We start from the raw sequence: 19,910 nt of genomic DNA on the forward strand, positions 1-19,910 counted from the left end.
TCTCCCATCAATTGAAATGCTGCTTTATTCAAGTTCTGCAGCCCAATCTTTAATTCACTGTGACCTGTTTTAGGCCCCTGATCACAGACTTGAAAATCTGGTCATGGTTCCCTCCCTGCAATCCTTTTTGTCATCTGGGGATAGAAATCTGGGTGTGCAATTTTAAATGTTATTTGTCTGCCTCTGCTTTTCCCCTGGCTGGTTTATATTTTTCAGGCCTTGATTATATTTATCACCAGACAAGAAATACATCATAAGTTATTACTGGGTCATTGGACCTTATGGAGAGATCTCGTCAGACCTGGCTTCTTCCCCTCATTTCTCTTTCACAGGATAAGATGCTTGCCTTTAAATGATGCACAACCACTGAATGGTGAAGAAAGGATGGCTGGCTGTGCAGGCCAGCTCAAGAGTTTGGTGGAAGCATGATGCTTACCCCTTTAATTCAGATGTCAGTTTCCATTTGAAGAAGGCCTAAAAAGGCTGGCATGGTGAGAATTCTAGGCAGCGTTTCTTTGGAAACTCTGCAGTATCCATGGATACCCAGTCTGCCGGAAGCAAGGTGCCGTGATTTCTTCAGAGACAACACGTGTGTACATAGAGCCGATCTGCACTGCCAGGAGTTGTGCTGCTCTGCACTGAAATGCTGTTGCATCACAGCCACACTAAGTAAAAAGCAGTAAATGGTTGAAAGTCAACAAAGTCTGGTTATTACCGGAGATTTGATTAGCAGGTGAACAGAACCATATCAGTATTTTGGAGTTTTTTTTTTCCCTCCTGGCATGAAATCATGCACACAAAATAACCCCAGATAAAGTTCAGGTATTTAAAACCGGAAGATGTTCTGTAACCCTGGAGTTTTATTGGGATGTTTGCCTGCTGTAATTTTCATAAATCCACACAGAGACTTTGGAAGTTTTTACTGGGTCAGACTTAATACTGGTCACAATCATCTCAGTTTTTCATTTACCTGCCACGTGAGGGTCCACATTGACTCCTAAATCTTGCTTACTGGAATAATATATTTAAATACCAGGTTTGAAACAGTTGCTTTCAACATCACATTATCACCATCTCCCTGTTACCAAGTCCAGGCTCGCTCTGCCAAAAGATGGGCCAATAAATCTGAGACAAGGTGTTAAGGCAAGGAAGACGACTTTATTCGGAAAGCCGGCTAACCAAAAAGATGGCAAGATAGCACCTCAAAATAAGCATCTTCCCAGGGCCTGGTTGCCAGGTTCTTTTATGGATCAGAGGTGGGGGGAAGTGAGGAAACAAGTAAAAAGACTATTCAATCCTTGCAAATGTCTCAGAATGGCAAGCCTCAGGCAGGGGGATGGATATATTAGTTTCACTTCCTTACTGTCCTTCACAGGTAGGTGGGCTCAGGTTATCTCCCCAAGGCAGGCAATTATGTACACCTATAATAACAAGGTGGCAAAGTGTTAGTCGCTCAGTCATGTCCAACTCATTGCAGCCCTGGATTGTCACCTCCCAGGCCCCTCTGTCCATGGAATTCTCCAGGCAAGAATATTGGAGTGCGTTGCCATGCCTTTCTCCAGGTATCTTCCCTGACCCAGGGATCGAACCCAGGTCTCCCACATTGCATGCAGATTCTTTACCATCAGAGCCACCAGGGAAGCCCCAAAAGTGGCAAAATGAGGGTTAAAGTCACATAAGCAACATGAAGGAAATGGCAACCCACTCCAGTGTTCTTACCTGGAGAATCCCATGGACGGAGAAGCCGGGTAGGCTGCAGTCCATGGGGTCACACAGGGTCGGACACAACTGAAGCGACTTAGCAGCAGCAAGCAACATGAATTCAACATTAACCCTTCCCGGTTACATTCTTTTATTGCACCCATCCACACTCCAACCTGATAGAAAGTGAGAGGAGAGGGTTGGGGTTAATGTTCACGACCTTATGCACTAATATACAGTGAAGTTCAACAACTTTCAGGCTGACATAATTTTGGAACAATGTACAGAGGCACAACAGTCACTTAGATCCCCAGTATTCTCATCACGTTGACCACTGTGAGTGGCGTGGCTTATCAGGAGTGTTCACAGTAAAGCACACAGCTGTTCTGTTTTCCATGGTTCATGACCAGATCTATAAGAAATGTGTAATTTAGGGGAAATGCAGATTGTTTTGCTGACATGACTATCAATAGTCATAGTCGAGATAAAGGTGTAGTGTGAATTTATGAATATTCTCCATCAAACAACAATTTAATAAGTGATAAAAGGTTAAATTACAGAATGGCTTCAAAAGATATTTTGTAATCACAATTCACACTGGAATTTTTGATTATTGAGATGTAATTTTGGTATCATACATATTGTAATATCATTTCAAATACTTGGTGCTGATCTAGCCTGAAGCTGTTTTGATTTGTTAGCCAAATATGTCCATTGTGTGCAAATACTGTTCAGTACTGTAGAACACTTGAAAATACTGCAAGTGAGCTGAGCCCAGCTGAACAAAATAGGGCAACTCAGCAGCTGGTCAAATTGGGATACACTTGCCCATCAAAGTCAGGGACACAGGGAGCTCCAGAGTCATTAGGCAGTGAGAAAATGAGACCTACCAACCAACGACTGTTTTAATTATTCTACTTAAGTGATGTGATATTGAATGGTTTGCCTTGGAAACGAACAGAGATCATTCTGTCGTTTTCGAGATTGCATCAAAGTAGTACATTTCGGACTCTTTTGTTGACCATGATGGCTACTCCATTTCTTCTAAGGGATTCCTGCCCGCAGTAGTAGATATAATGGTCATCTGAGTTAAATTCACCCATTCCAGTCCATTTTAGTTCGCTGATTCCTAGAATGTTGACGTTTACTCTTGCCATCTCCTGTTTCGACCACTTCCAATTTGCCTTGTTTCATGGACCTGACATTCCAGGTTCCTATGTAATAGTGCCCTTTATAGCATCAGACCTTGCTTCTATCACCAGACACATCCACAACTAGGTATTGTTTTTGCTTTGGCTCCATCCCTTCATTCTTCTGGAGTTATTTCTCCACTGATCTCCAGTAGCATATTGGGCACCTACCGACCCGGGGAGTACCCCTTTCAGTATCCTATCATTTTGCCTTTTCATACTGTTCATGGGGTTCTCAAGGCAAGAATACTGAAGTGGTTTGCCATTCCCTTCTCCAATGGACCACATTCTGTCATACCTCTCCACCATGACCCATCCGTCTTTGGTGGCCCCACACAGCATGGCTTAGTGTCAGACTTTATTTTTGGGGGCTCCAAAATCACTGCAGATGGTGATTGCAGCCATGAAATTAAAAGGCGCTTACTCCTTGGAAGGAAAGTTATGACCAACCTAGATAGTACACTGAAAAGCAGAGATATTACTTTGCCAACAAAGGTCCATCTAGTCGAGACTATGGTTTTTCCAGTGGTCATGTATGGATGTGAGAGGTGGACTGTGAAGAAAGCTGAGCCCCGAAGAATTGATGCTTTTGAACTGTGGTGTTGGAGAAGACTCTTGAGAGTCGGGACTGCAAGGAGATCCAACCAGTCCATAATAAAGGAGATCAGTCCTGCATGTTCATTGGAAGGACTGATGCTGCACCTGAAACTCCAATACTTTGGCCACCTCATGCGAAGAGTTGACTCATTGGAAAAGACCCTGATGCTGGGAAAGATTGAGGGCAGGAGGACGAAGGGACGACAGAGGATGAAATGGCTGGATGGCATCACCGACTCGATGGACATGAGTTTGAGTGAACTCTGGGAGTTGGTGATGGACAGGGAGGCCTGGCGTGCTGTGATTCATGGGGTCGCAAAGAGTCAGACACGACTGAGCGACTGAACTGAACTGAAGTGATGTGGGTTATTCATCACACATCTCATGGCAGAATGAAAAAAGACACCATGGCCATCATACCATTCCTTGCTCAGAGGGAATAATTTTTAAAAACTTAACAAGTAATAGAGGTGATATGAATATAGTTTTTATAAAATATCAAAATAGAATTTTTGAAGAATGATTTAAAATGAACAGCTAAGATATAGTTTATTTTAGCTTTGAGCATTAACACTAATTTTCTTGATCATTTTTCTGCCCGGTTTTCATGCTGTGTTTTCAGATTGTAAGGCTGAGACTATTGTGTGTAGAAATGGGTTGGTGAATGAAGACATTTATTTATAGCAATGTAACTGCATTTTCTAATACAATGCAGTGTGCGGAATGTGGCCAAAAGAAGGTGGCAGTGAGTTTATAAGAGGTGACCGGGCCACTGTAGAGTGGACAGACAGCCCAAGGGCACGCCACAGCAGTGGGCAAGCAACACAAGTCACAAGCCAGCTAGACAGGGTTTGGCTTCAGCCAGCAGGCTGGAAGGCTAAGTTAGGGAGAATGCCAACACTTCGACTGGCAGAGGTCCTTTGTCCACATTCATCTACTCTGGTTCGAGTTTACATCCCCACACCTGTTGCTCCCGAGAGTCCAGGCCTTGGAGATTCTGTGTCCTTGAACCAGTTTGATTTTCAGTTAGGTATATGGATTGTCCTGCTCCATTAATGTGAATAGAATTTTTTAAAGTTAGCTTTATTTCAGTGTGTCACAAATACCCACTTCTATCTAATGAAGTTAAAAATGAACAATGAACATACTATGTTATGCATATTATATGGATTATATATTATTTATAAATAACATATGTTATATATATTATTACTATATTTAAATTTGGGTTTTTTTTTTCGGTTGGTAAGTCTATTCTACATTCTAGAGTGTACATTTTTAAAATGTAGCTATATTACCTGCTACTGTCAGGTAATTAGAATAGAAAAAATGAGTCCAAAATGGCAGTGGCTAAAAGACAAAGAGAAAAGCCTGCAAAAACGGAACAGAAGAAAATCCGCAGACTGGAGTGAGAGCTTCAGGTGAAACAAACATGCCCCCTTCTTGCCTACCCCAATTGGCATAGGGCAGGCTCAAGGGGAGGAGGAGATGAATGAATAAAAAGGAGGACGCCAAGACAGATTGAGGCCTCTCCTTTTGGGTTGACCCACCCTCCTGCCTCACGGGTGTACTCTTCTTTGCTTGCTCAATAAAACTGAGCTGTAAAGAGCTGCGACACTGGTCCACCATTTCAAATTTTTGCTGCAATGAGACAGAACTGAGGAAATTATACACCCCCACCCCCCAACACACACTACTAATAATAAATGCTACCTGCTACCTAACAACCAACATATGTTCCTATTGAGAAGAAAAGTTTGTGATGTGGAAGGTAAACATTACTGCAGAAATCTGATCATACTAAGATGATTTTTTTTTTAATGTGAGCAGTTTGCAAACTGGAAAGAGTGGCAGAACTTTGCTTCTACCATTTTCTAGCAAATCCTTTTGCATCTGTTTCTTGCCTACTTAACTAAGTAGTTACCTGAGTTAAATACTATTCTAGGTAGATTTGAGAGAATTTCAGAATTGGAGATTGTTTTAGCATCCTAAAGTAGCAGAGGTTATAATTACTTATGTATCCTCTTATATTCTCCAGATTAGCAGTAGAAGTTGATTTTAAAACAGCATCTGCAGAATTACACTACCACCTATCAAGGTCATCAACAGCCCTGAAATGTAAAGAAATTAAGGATTCAAAGTTATCATTAAAATCAATTATTTTAATTAATTCAAATAAGCATAAGGAATTAATTGAAGTAGGTGAGGGAGCTCACAAGCGATTTGAGGATATTTGCAGTGTCATCTCATTCCCTGCTGGAGCCAGTCAGAAAGAGAGCACTCCAGCAGACAGAACTGAAAGGGGGCACTTAGACTTCAAAGACATGCACTTCCTATAGGAGTCCAAGCAAAAATCAAAGCAAATAATTAACAGCTACAGGTTTGGAAAACATGTTGAATTACACAAAAACAAGGGTCATGACCAACTATGTACCTGCTGAAGTCGACATTTTAAAAGATGACAATCTAGGAACTCTAAAATGGTTGCCTCGTCCCGCAAAGACACGAATTCAAATGTAAATCATTTAATTAAACTTTGAGGAGAAGCCATTTGAAGAACAAGGTCAAGGCCTGTGTCTTCCCCAAGGACTGTGGTCTTCCTTCCGGAGGCACGCGGGCAGGGCGGGGCCTTAGCACTGCAGCTCCTCCCCCTCGGCCAGTCGTGGGCCCCCGGCCGAGCTCTGCGCGCTGGCGTGCGCCGTGGAGCTCAGCACCTCCTCAAAGCTGCCGCCGCCGTGGTTCGCACCACCTACTTTCGTCTGAAACAGGCAGAGAGGCACACGTGTAGTTAGTTCGTCATTTTCATAATTTTAAAAAATAAGATGGATTACTCTGAAGTTCAGAAATACTTGTTTTCTTGAGCGGGCATGCAAAGGGGATGCAAAGGATGTAGAGAAGTTGTTTCCTTTCACAGAGGGCTAGGGTGTCAATCATATTTGGGTTTGGGGGCGGGACTCGAAACTTTAATTTGTACAACACTCTCTTTGTCTCTCTAACTTTATCAGTATTCTCTTTGTCCCTTCTACATCTAAAATTCTCAGTCCCTTCAGGGGCATGTCCAGATCTGTGGATTTGCACCGTCTCTTCAGTCACCCAGAGAATCAATTTAATCTAAACAGAATTGAATGTTAGATAAATCCCCCCAATTTTACAAATGTAGGAACTCCTTCAAGCGACGCCAACTTTTCATTTTGAGACTTAACAAGACAATCTGAAGTTCTGGTAAATGTCTCTACTTTGAGAGCTGGAGATGAATCATGGTTTAAGCACTAGTCACCCCACATCTTTCCAGGCAGCGGTCTTAATAGGAGGATATACCTTAAAATGCAAAGTTATGATGCTTTCAGATACTCTTTTTGTATACTTGTTGTTGGCTAAGAATATAGTCAGGAAGAAATCAGTTTATAATTAAGGAATATGGTTAAGTACTTTGAAAAATTTCTTAGCAAACGGTCTTTCAAAAGAATATTTAATGGCCCCAAAGGCTTAATGCAAGTCTTGGCCCTCCTTTAACCAGTAACAATATGGAAAAACACTTTGAGTAAAAGAAAGGTACAGAATAGATAATGTGGCTATTTCCAAAATTCTATCTACACCTCACTGTCACTTATTATGATCACTTACAAGGACATAGACTACATTGGGGAATGTACCTGCTGATTGCCTGGCCTGCCCTTTAAAAACTTTAACCAGGTTTTGAAAGCAGTTCAGTTCTCGAAAATCACACACATACTTTTCTCCCACTGTCGCTAAAATCCCTCTGCCTCTTTAAAGTCAGTTACTAAGTTGAGTTTTTCCACTCTGCTTGGAATTGGAAAACTCATTCTGGAAAGTGACAGATTATAAATATTTTAGACTTGAGAACCACATAGTCTCTGTCACAAATACTCAAATCAGCCATGGTAGAAATCAGCCAAGATAATATATAAGTGAATAAGCATGGCTGAGTTCCATTAAAGCTGTATGTATGGACACTGAAATGTGAATTTCATGTAATTTAATTTTCAAATTACAAAATATTATTCTTCCTTTGAAGAATAATTACCATTAAGAAAAAAGTAAAAATCATTTCTTAGCATACAGATCACTCAAAAATAGGGGACCAGCTGGATTCAGTCCATCCATCTTAGTTTGCAGACCTCAGACACAGAGCATTGATTCCTCCTCTACTCTGTTATCTTAACACTGGGAAGAAGCAGGGGATTGGCTTTAACTACCTAATTTTTCACTATGCTTATTTTCTGAGAGAGATAAGTCTAATTCAATGTAATTGACTCTATTAATAGTTTTCATCTTCCTCTTTAGTCACATTCAGTCACACAGAGTATTGAGTCTGATCTCCTTCAAAATGGACTGGTTGGATCTCCTTGCAGTCCAAGGGACTCTCAAGAGTCTTCTCCAACACCACAGTTCAAAAGCATCAATTCTTCAGCTCTCAGCCTTCTTCACAGTCCAACTCCCATATGTCTTACCTTTTTTGAGGTTTTAATTTAGGCTATACAATGTGCTTATCAAAAAGTAGGTGCACTGAAAATATGTTCTGTTTGGTATGGAACAATACAATAGTTGGAAAGGATGTCATTGCTCATGATTCACTGGAACATGGTAGAACAATGTTCCAAATATGGTTTCATAGGAGCTGATTCTAGGTCTGCTTTCTGTTTGCTTGTTTTAGATGAAATAGAAATTGTGCTTATTGAGCATACAGGTGACACCAGCCAAGATTTCAAGTAGTACACTGATGTGTATTACAAGGATGTAGGTGGAAAGGACCACCTTTATATGATTTTGATGAATTGGCAAGTTTTTCTGGAAAATCAAACTAACTACACAATTGGGTATAAAATAAGAATGATCCATCAAATGATCCATTGGGTACAAATGCCAGATGGTGTGACAGATTGTGTGAGAAGATGGCAGGAACAGACCTCACTTCACAGCAGAACATTATTTCCAATAGAACTCAAATATGAACATGATCCCCTCTAAGTGGTGTTTGAAAAATCAGGCTTGAAGCAGTTATGTGTCAGTACAAATACAGCATATCGACCTACAGGTTATTTCACTCATCCTTACTGATTCATGAGTCATTCCTTCAGCAGGAAACAGCCTCAGGATTCATAATTGAAAGTTATAGAAGCTTTGGAGAAGATTCAGAACACCACAGTAAACTGCACAGAAAATAAACAATGTAGGAAGGGTTAAACATCTGCTGTTTAGTCTGGAGAACAAAAGGAATGAGGAATTTGTAATTGACGGTTTGACACAAAGAATGATTATCAGCCATTCTCCACTGTCTGTGTGGGCAGGAAAAAGGGAAACTAAGCATTGACCATGACCCAGGAGATGGATGGGATGTGAGTCTTGTAAAATCTATGGGCAGTCATGCAGATATAGGACCTGTTTTCAGGTGGTCTTGACACAGGCTAGTATCCAGTTGGCTGAGTTGGTTTTGTACATGTCTGAGGGCGGAGAAGGTGATGGCACCCCACTCCAGTGCTCTTGCCTGGAAAATCCCATGGACGGAGGAGCCTGGTAGGCTGCAGTCCGTGGGGTCGTGAAGAGCCGGACACGACTGAACGACTTCATTTTCACTTTTCACTTTCATGCACTGGAGAAGGAAATGGCAACCCACTCCGGGGTTCTTGCCTGGAGAATCCCAGGGACGGGGGAGCCTGGTGGGCTGCCGTCTGTGGGGTCACACAGAGTCGGACACGACTGAAGCGACTTAGCAGTAGAGGGAGGAGGCACACTCTATACCTTCCATTCAGATGAAGTGAGAAAAGTGAGAGGCTGACAGTGTGGATCAAACTCTTGAATCATATGTGTCCTGTAAGCTTACCAGATTTTCCTAAAAGCAAAAGTAAATAGGTTGTTCTTTCTTTTTCTTTTGCTTCTTCATATCTCCTTCTTCTAAAGGAAACCTAAAAATGTACAACTTTTCCTATGTCCGAATTTAGCTAACAACAGAATCCATCCTTCTTGGACTGTCTAAGGCTGAGAACCAAATGTTGAGAAATTAACCCCTAGGGTTTTTTGAATCTTCTCTTTTGAAACTAGGTATTTTAGCAAGAGAAATGTCTGTGACACTGCATGTCCCTCACTATCAAAAGTTTTCTCTACAAATAGGGGCAATATAATGGCTCCTCCTGGTTCCTAAACACTCAGTAAATGATAACGTTGACAAGCAGAGCAGTAGAACTATGCGACTAGAAACTGCTCGTAACTGAAGTCAATGAAAGCATGGTAAATGCTGAGTAATAATTTCATTCTTGGGCCTTAAACACCTAATCACAGGCCTGGAAAAGAGAAGACCATGTAAAAACCCTCCTCTAAAGGGAAGGACCCTCCAGCTCAAAACTGATAAGAGCATGTAGGACCTCCAGGAAGGAATTACTTACCATCTCATAGACTCTCACCTGGCAGCACGTGTGAGGGCTGCATGATTCAGAAGCAGCTGGGTAATCAGCACATGCCTATATCTGCTTTTGAGCTAGTTAAAGGTCACACATGTTCTTAATTTTCCCAGTAATAGGGAAATACAGAAATGGATTGTATACAAAATAGTAATATCAAGATGTAATTATGTTTAGGTAATACCTTTAAAAAAATCTTAGTAGTATCCATGATTTTTCCTGTTTTAAATGTTCTATACATTTAAGATTAGACTGCTTCTATTTTTGCTCTTTTATCTTCAGTATATTAATTTATCTATGCTCAAACATGAAATTCAATCAATTTTTTTTAGCACCTACTATACAACAGGCATCTTTTCAGTATATATCCAGGGAACAAATGCACCATTACAAAATAATACATTTTGTGACTCAGCTTAATTTTGCCTTCATGCTGTGCTGTGCTCAATATATGAATGCAGTAAACAAATCTAAATAGTTGAGGGGTGGTGGATGGCAGGATAACCCATGGAGCCAAGTTTATTTCTACTGATCCACGGTTTATTTCTACTGATACACCAAATCAGAGGAGCTCTAAGCTGTTACTGAAATTTCCCTTACACTCTAAATTCAGAGTTCATATATAGTTTGTCCTATCCACATTCATCTATCACGTATCTGCTTCTTGGGTAATAGCATTAAGAGTTCTAACCAGCAAAGAGATCAACCCAAGCCCAATTCCCTTGAATGCACAATTCATTCCTGAATGGTTTATATGAACAACTTTGTACATATACAGTAACAATATTCAATACTGGTTTTATTTACAGATTTATATCTGAAGAAAAGTGACTCAGTGCAAGGCTGCCTTCTTGGTAGCAGCCTTGGAACCAAATGCTGGTGGCCCCGCCTTTGGAACCAAGCGACTAAGCTTTCCTGATTCATGAACCCCATGACGCAAAATTTACTTCATCTGTACCTTAAGGCTTGTGACAGTTGTCTCAACCCTCTCCTCAAATGATTTGAAAGTAGGAGAATTCCTAAAATAACAAAAAAAGAGAGGTCAGCTCCAAAGACCTAGCTGTGTTAGCAACTGTGCTATCTGGTTTCAAACATCACCTCTGCACCAGAGCTAGTTGTTGGTTGGCCACCTACACCAACCATGTTTTAAAAGACATTTCACTTCTGCTAGGTTAGATCCAGAAACCATAACCTACCATGGGATTTTTCTAAGTAAAATTGTCAGATGCTCAGCTATAGAATAAATAATATAGCATTTGGCAAGGATACAACTGGCTTAATTCCATGTTGAACCATAAATCATTTCCAGTGAGTCAAAGAAGTGATAGCTTAATTTTTCATTTCCTAATTAATTATTTCTATCACAATACACCTTTTCCAAACCCAGTTATTTTATAACCACTGGAAAGTCTATCTGAAGAATGTCATGTTCAAGTTTTCCCACATGGAATTTTAAAAGTCATTTATTTTTAGTGACTGTGAGACAGGACAGAAATAGCTACGGGGAAAAAAGGTTCATATGTTTTCAAACGTTAAAGTTTTTAAGTTTTAAAACTAAGTATTTTGTCAGTGTCCAGGGAGCAGTGTTTCTGAAAGTCAATGCCTTCTTTATTTTAGGTTGAAATATACTTATTACTTGTCTAATGCTTAATCAAAATGGTGCTATTCACATGTGTTATATTTCCTTTCAAAGAAGATACTTATTTGTTCTATTAGAAACTTGCAGTCTACTGACATTTTATTTGTAACTCAGTCATTGTGTTAAATAATCTACATACCATGTTATACTTCTGAGATTTATATTTTTCATGTGGTGCTTTTTGGTTTCCTATACTGTATTTGTCTACATGAAATTATGAGTTAATGACATCATTACTCTTAAAAGTGATATCAACCAAGTCCAATGATATCAACTAAGTCCAAGTAAGGCAACTGGAACTGAATTAAAAATGAATCTTAAATCTAGTATTCATGTCAGCTTTCAGCAACAGTGACTCTCATCATTTTCAGGTCAAATAATTCAACTGAATGTTACTATATTTGATAAACCACTTTCTAGTCTCTTTTGAGTGCAGAAGAAATAAAATAAGAGAAATGACCTAAAGAAACTTTATAAGGGAGAATAGTTATAAAACGTGGGCTTCATTGTGTGGTGTGCGCTATAGCATGGCCCTAATACTATAAAGAGAAAGCTAACATACAGAATATGTTTTTGAATGAATTTGTCTTTGTTAGAGTTTGTCTGTCAAGGCTGATACTCTGGATGGTCAAAAATGCATTTGCATCCAGGTTGCATGAATTAACAATGTTGAGCCCTGAGGGACCAAGCACAGCATCACATCTTGTATATGACTCAAATAGGAGTCAAATTCCTATGAGCGATCCTCCACAGTACCTGTCTCATGATGAAATGCTAGTGAAATTGCATGAGAGTGATTCAGAAGTGTGTACTTACTAGCACCTTACTTCCAACACACATTTTATTTGGCCAAGCTGGTCACATGACTACCTGTTATCCATCAGTTGTATAAGACCACAGTGGGCAGACATTTAGTTCATCCTGATGGTTCATAGTGGATGTTAGTTGAGTAAAATCTCTCTTTTTTTTTTAAAGTTAATTTCAGGCAAGCTCATAAGGAACGCATTTGACCCATAAGTTATTTGATTATTTCTGGCTCCCAGAGAAAAGCCATACAAATTTTTTTCAAGCCTTCTTTGGGCACTCAGACAAAATTTAACAAGTAAGGAAGCTCAGGGCTGCAGGGTGCACTGGTCAATGTTCTTATGCTAGGGGAGCAAGTCATTCAAATATAAACTAAGCCACCTATGCTGTCTATTTTTCCCCACATTAGGGAAATCAAATGCTCTGGTCCAACTTGCAAAGTCACAACATAGGCCCAGTGTAGAAGAGACATCAGCAGGTATAATAAAACAGACATTCCTCTAATCTGATTACCCTAGAGTGCATGCTGGAGAACAGGGAGAAACTGCAAATAACCTTAGAAAGAATTTGGCTTCAAAGTGCTTGAACTATTTAGAGTAACTGAGCTCCCTCTAGAATGTATTCACACCACAATATGTAATATAAAGAAGGAAAGAAGAGACACAGTTCTGCATGATGTAAGAGAGAGCTCCAGGGGCCAGATGTCTTTCCACTGAGCCCCTCCCCAGGGCAGCCCACGGGTTCCTGGAAGCACCGTGGGAGGAGCCCAAAGTCTGGTTCTAGCCCTTTATTTTTAAGCATGATGAAACCGCTATCACCGAAATGATCTTCCCAAAGCTGCCAAGTTTACCCCTGCTCTGAACTGGGCTACAGCCTGCATCTTCTGACTCCCAGTCTAACATTTTGATTTTATCTGATCATATCACTATGTCACACCAACTGGAAGCCAGAGGAACACCTTTCTCCGGAGTTTTCAGCTGACCAATAAGCTTAATGGCATTTTGATTGTTCAACAGACTCTTCACCTTAATATATCCTTTAACAAATCCTAATGTTATCCTTTCTAGAACTGTAGCCCTCTTTGTCTCCTATTTTTTCATTTACTGCTGTGGCAATAAAGTGATTTCCCCCTTTTATAGGTGTGCTTGGAATGTTCCAGGCCCTGTACTGAGTGCTTTATGCAGACCATACATCTCACAACAGCCATTTGAAGTAGATAGATTCTCATTTCTCCTAGTATATGGGCAAGAGAATGGAGATTGAAGTAGATTCGGTAAGTTGTCTCAGGTCATACAAATCAGGAACTGCTGGATTTAAACTAGCGTGTCCAATCAGTAGCCTGAGCCCTTCACAACTACAATTCTTCTATAGCCTTTTTTTCCTGAGGGCCATCAGAAAAGAGAATATAGGTCATGGCACTTCCCCTCATATAAAAAAGGAAAAAATCCACAATAAAAGTAACACTTCATACACATTCTGCATTGAGATTATGTAAACTACACACATTACCTCATTGCAGGCATACTTATGGAATGGCGAATGGAGTAGCTTCAGGGCAAAAGCAGATTAAAGGGGAAACAAAAAAAAGAAAAAAGAAGATAGTACAATATAAGTATCTGAGAAACTCCTCATTCACAGTTTTAAAACAGCAATGTCAACTATCTGAAGTATTCCCTGCCCTCCCCACCAAGATGATATTTGTTATTGTTGGGTAGGATGGGCCACAATCATTTCCAAAGGAATTAAGGAAGAGCAGATGGTCCGTGGCTGCATATTATTTTATTGGGTTGGCCAAAATGTTCGTTTGGGTTTTATGCAAGATCGTATGGAAAATCCCAAACAAATTTTTGGCCAACCCTATACTTTCTCGGTAAGCCAGGAAATCTGACCTGGTTCCCCCCAGGTCAGGCCAGCAGTCCATGTACATGATTCTGGGGACATGACTCCTGGTCCAGCTCCCTCCTCCTGTTTCAGGAAGACAGTCAGGGACAAGGGACAGTGCCCAGCAGGTAGAGCCAGGCAGCTAACAGCTCATCATTCCATTTGAAGCTCATCAGAGGACTACACAGAGTTAACATGAATCAATCAAGGAAACATGCCAAATAAACACATTTCACACAGTCCAACGTGGGAGCTAGGGTTTCCGCCTCCATCCTAGGACAACTGGTACGAGGATCAACTTTTCTGAGACTTCTAAGAGCATCAGCTGTCTTACCTTATTAATCCTACAGCAATTGATTCATTGTCCCTCTGACTGACTGTTATTTCTATGTGAGTTCTGCTTAGAAATCAGGGTGTGTGGAGGGAAGAAGCAAAATGGGGTTCATTTTCCTAGGCAAGCATCCCTTCATCCACTTTCCAGCACAGTTCCTGCCTGCTCCTCTCCCAAGAAGCTTAACAGGTAAGGGATCAAACTCACCCTCACCTTCCCTAACAATATCCACTGAGGTTAGGGTTAGTAACTTTACTAGAACTCAGAAAGAAAAGGACAAAGAAACGCAGTGGATATTTACAGACACTCCATTTAGAAATCATAGGCAAAATACTTCTTCATAAATTACATTTAAAAAAGAGAATTACCAAAAGAAATTCATCAACATTATCAAGTATTTATCTCTTAAATACAGGTAGTTTTCTTAGGAAAGATTTTTTTTTTAATTTATGTAATAAGATTCCACCCCAAAGGAGGCTTAATTCAGAGACCTGGGACTGACAATTGCACACGTGTTAACATTTGGGCTTTTCCACTTCAACTTCAGAGGGTACAGAAAGCTGAAGGTGAACCATCTGCTTAAATTACAGTTATAAGAAGTTCAGAAAAACATGACAATCTAGAGGAAATTGTTCTGTTTCTCGACTTTACTTTCTGCCGGTTTCATATACATCTGCAGTGCACAATTTCCACTTTCCGTTTCTTCTAAGGACCTCTGCCATGTACACAGGCATGATGCAGAAAGAGATCCCTGAGGATGACTCAGCAAGCGAAAGCGATGCATTAATAAATGATTCAGAAATGATATAAACAAGTGCTGAAATAGATGCAAACACATTAGGTGCCCTATACTCTGTAACTCCCTGGTAGTGAACACTTTCAGGAAAAGAGCTTTGGGGCCCAGGCATGCCCACCATGGTGCTCTGGGGAGGAAGGGAGCTTCGAGGAAGGGAGCCAGTTGGGGCAGCGCTTACCCGATGGAATGAGACCTACAGCCATAGCAGCACAGGAGAGAAAAGGAGGAGCAAGGTTAGCACATCAGGATGCAGAGGAAGGACCACACTGCCCGCTGTCCCTTTTCAAAAGCCCCAGGGAAAAGATAAGGGACCCCATTCCTTACTCTTTTTGAGTGCACTGACTTTAATGTCTTCACGATTGCTTTACCGTCTCTTATCACTGTTTTTCTCATGGCTATAGCTGGATTCTCTGTTAAAGTTACAAGCCTTGTCCAAAGATTTCCCCTCCACTAGATCACACGCTGTTTGAGCGAATTCACCCAGAAATGCCAAGAAGATGGCAACATTACTATTATAAAAATGATTCCAATAGCTTGCACTTCTCCACAGAGTCCTTTCATAAATGTGACTTCATGTTAACCTCAGAGAAAACCATCGGGTTAGGTAGCTATTAGCCATGTTATCTAGCAGACGGAGAAGGAGGCAGAATTCCGTGACTGGGCTGAGGGGCCTTCATTTAGGGGTCATCAGGATAAAAGGAGGACCTTAGCTCAGGAAATATTTATTTTTATAAAACGTCTAAATTAAATCTTAACATAGTGTTTTTCACTCAGTTATTAAAAGGTCCAAATTCTAAGTTTTGGAAACCTGTGAGTATTAACTTGTAATGATTTTAAACAAAAATTGAGAGGTCCTGTTTTTCTCCTAAGGTATCTAAATTTTTCTAGCAATTTTTAAACAAATTCAGAAATGTGTTCCCAGAATTCATAAAGGGATATTATGATGTAACCAACAAAATATAAAATAATATGATATTAATACTTTCAAACTGCAAAGGGGTTCAAAGTAAAATGCCTGTGATAAAATTTTTAAATTTCCCCACTATCATTTTATAAATTGACAAGTTAATTTGAACCCCAAATTGAAAACCCACTAATTGTTCTCATTTAAGAATCATTATTGTATTAAACTTAAGTAATTTTCAAATGTGATTTTTACATATATTACTTGTTCTAGTATAATCAAAAGTAATAATCCTTTGTAAAACTTGTTTTCACAGGGACTTATCCTCATTTATATATAGATGTTAGATATTTAGCTTGAGAAAAATATAGATTGGAAAATATAGGTCTACATATTATTACAGGATCATATTTGAATCTCTAGTAATAAAGACTACATTTCCCAATATTTTTAGACACAGTTTATAATGGAAGTGTTGTGTCCTCTGCACAGAGCAGTAATTAACGAAAAGTTTAGAACTCCTGGGAAACAGATTATCCATTATGCTAAAATAAAGCCACATTGAAACAGGAGGAAAGGCAGTCAACACACCTTGATATTATGCCCAGTTCATGCAGGAACATGAGTGTGTCAACATGTATATGTGTGAAACACAGTCTTTATTCTTTACAACTCATGAAATACAGCACACTCCTGTTCAGGGACTCTGCCTAATTTCTGTCCTGGAGGGCCACCTTGTAACTGAGATAGTTCCTTAGTAAAGTAAAAACTAGCATTTATTGAATGTTTAATACATGGCACGCTGTCTTCTGCTACTTGCATAATAACCTGAAGATGTTACTCTTATCTACATTTATAACTGAGAATACCCAGGTACAGGTAAGCTAAATTACACTTGGTTCCTCAACACCTAACTAGTTGAAGTCAGATCACCTGGGAGCTTATTTCAAACAGGTTCCTAGATGCCATCCAAGACCTTCTTAGGTGCAATCTCAAGAGAGAGAGGTGGAATCTAGGAATACGCATGTAACAAGCTTCAGAGCTGTCTGTAAAGTCTCCTCCAGTTGGAGAAACACTGTTCCTGTTGGCAGTATTATGCCACTATGATCATTGTTTCAACTAAGTACGTGGAAAACAAATTTTATAAACATGACAAAACATATTTTCTTGGATATAACTGGTGATAAAGTCTTTCCTGTTTTAAGGAATTATTTAATTAGTTTAGATAAATGCTTTCCTGCCATTGAAATGACTGCAAATTTTATTCTAATAAAACTAGGGTTAATTAATAATCCAAAATGCTTACCAGTTCATCACACACTGCCTCTGAAGAATTTTAATTGCTTTTTGTTATTGCTTTATTAGCAAAAATGAAGATAAAGCAATGTACTCAGATTCATGCATATGTACTTATTTAATTCTAGCCTCATGAATGCCAAGTTCTTAAGATGATGCATGAATGTTGGGCACAATCCAGTAATTTTTGAAGTCAAAAAATAACTTAAACACAAAGATACAAATATTTGCCTCTAGGCATCAAAGCTGCAGAGTAATACAGAAAGCAATAATTTAAGAATCCAGTAAAATAATATGCACATAGTTTTTAAAAAGAAGAAATATAAAATGTACTTGAGAAGTTTTTAAAAATTGAACTTGATTTTTAGAGACAAAAATGACATTGATTTATAAAGAAAAATCTCCTAAGCATATCAGCCAAATTCAAAATAAACTATGATAGGTATTTAAATAAGCAAAAAAATATGAGAGCAGCAACTGTATGTAAGATAACTTTCTAGAATATAATATAAAAAATAAAAATGGTCAATATTACATTGTTCTCAGTTTCAAATCTTGATATTCACCCTAATTTTATATAACAAATACTGAAAATCACCAAAATGTGCAAAGGAACTGGTTTAAACATTTTGGTAATTTTTAAATTTTTAAAATTTGGTAAATTTTACATTTAACAGCTGTGCACTGGAAGAGAATACATCCACTGAAAATGAAGATGTAATAAACACTTATTAAATATTCACAATATATTGCCAAAGTAAAGAAAGAATATTACCAGGTGCATATATCCATGGTACCTTTCTAGAATAAAAGAATAAATATCTATATATTTAGCATAGAAAAAAATATATATACTAGCTGTATGTGTACAAAAATGTAGCCAAGAATAGTTTATCAGAGCATATTCACTGAAAGCATATTTTAACTTAGTTTGAGTTACAGTGATTCAAATTCAGTATGTGTTGCATTCTTTTGGAATCTCTCCTTATTACTGGTGATTAAAGGTACCCTCTGTCTTCTATTTTTACTGAATAGTAGAAAGGGCATCTCTGGGATCAGATCCACTAAGCTGACCTTTAGGTAAAGGTCCCAATATAAAAATGTATCTCAGTCACCAATACGATCAGCCACATAAAATTTTAATCTAATTAAAGAAAAGAATGCCTTAGGAAAACTAGTCAATGGATAATGCCCCTCCTTGTCTCTGAAAGCCAAAGGCCAAGCCTCTTCCACCTGGCTCTTTCCCACAGTACCTCATGTCTCCAAACTTCTTGCTGATGGCCGTCCCAACGTTGCTGAAAGCTGCAGTTGCCTTCTGCCCGGCATGACTCAGGGTTTCATGTGTTTTCTTGTAGCTAGAAATAAAACAGAAAAATAAGAACAGCTCATTATCAAGACCACCCATAATACATCCACCGTCTTTCTCTCTCCTGTGTGCTTAGTCGCTCAGTCGTGGCTGACTCTTTGGGACCCCATGGGCTGTAGCCTGCCAGGCTCCTATGTCCATGGGGATTCTCCAGCAAGAATACTGGAGTGGGTTGCCATGCCCTCCTCCAGGGGATCTTCCCAACCTAGGGATCGAACCCAGGTCTCCCACATTGCAGGCAGATTCTTTACCATCTGAGCCACCAGGGAACTTTTGAAAGTTCCCTTTCCAAAACAGATTTAGGAAGATGATCCACAGAAGCAATTGCTTCTGTTCTTTGGGGAGGATGGATTGGTGGCTGCTCATCAGCAGGAAAGTCAGACCATGCAATCTGAATTCAGTAAAAATACACATTTGTAAGCCTAGATCTGAATGTGCAGATCTTTAATCACAAATAATGGAACTGCTTCAATAGTAGAAAATTATTCTTAAAGAGATGTATTAACTCTATGAAAGGACAATGAAAGCTCTAGCCATCAAAGCTAACACAGATTAGAGAATGCATGTTTCAAAGAGAAATGTAAGCTTTTCCTATTTATGTGGGTAAAAGGAACTATAAAAAGGCAAAATTGAACTAGTACTTATTTTGTAATATGGAGAGAGGTTGGAGTAAGAAGGGTGCATAATCTTAAGCTAATACAGTGACTTTTTTCAAGACAGTTTTAGGAATACAGTACTGCAATGATCTGTTCCTAAACCTATGTCCCCACAAGGCTGACTCCCCGAGGACAAGGAAGCCATTCATTTCTGTGTCCCTAGGATCTGGCAGCAGGAAAAAGGGGAAACTGAATAAATACTAGATGAAGGAATCAGTGATCGAAGGGGAAGCTCCTCTGTTGGTCTGAACTGGGAGTCAAGGCAGTAAGAACAGAGCGGTGTGATGGACTGTAGAGAGAAAATGGACAGACTTGACAAAAGGTTGCTAGTGA

At 39.5% G+C, this 19,910-nt stretch overlaps 1 protein-coding gene across 4 annotated transcripts in view; it reads right to left on the bottom strand.

Moving 5' to 3' along the window:
* Positions 1-5,629: 5,629 nt before the first annotated feature.
* The window catches only part of TPD52L1 (TPD52 like 1), a 90,273-nt gene continuing 75,992 nt past the window's right edge, over positions 5,630-19,910 (bottom strand). Inside the window, exons 4-8 of one of the 4 annotated variants that reach the window (XM_086317012.1) lie at positions 18,809-18,910; positions 15,534-15,548; positions 13,857-13,895; positions 10,863-10,923; positions 5,630-6,247 (exon numbers count right to left, since the gene is read on the bottom strand). In XM_086317012.1, coding sequence (XP_086173138.1) covers positions 6,119-6,247; positions 10,863-10,923; positions 13,857-13,895; positions 15,534-15,548; positions 18,809-18,910 — 346 coding nt within the window. In that variant the 3' untranslated portion in view covers positions 5,630-6,118. The remainder of the gene's footprint in view (positions 6,248-10,862; positions 10,924-13,856; positions 13,896-15,533; positions 15,549-18,808; positions 18,911-19,910) is intronic. The other 3 variants (XM_086317013.1, XM_086317014.1, XM_086317015.1) reach the window with 3 other exon arrangements.

Source organism: Bos grunniens, chromosome 9 (assembly GCF_055505025.1).
Source record: "Bos grunniens cultivar Pamir isolate PY7600 chromosome 9, Bosgru_T2T1.0, whole genome shotgun sequence".
Lineage (NCBI taxonomy): Eukaryota > Metazoa > Chordata > Mammalia > Artiodactyla > Bovidae > Bos > Bos grunniens.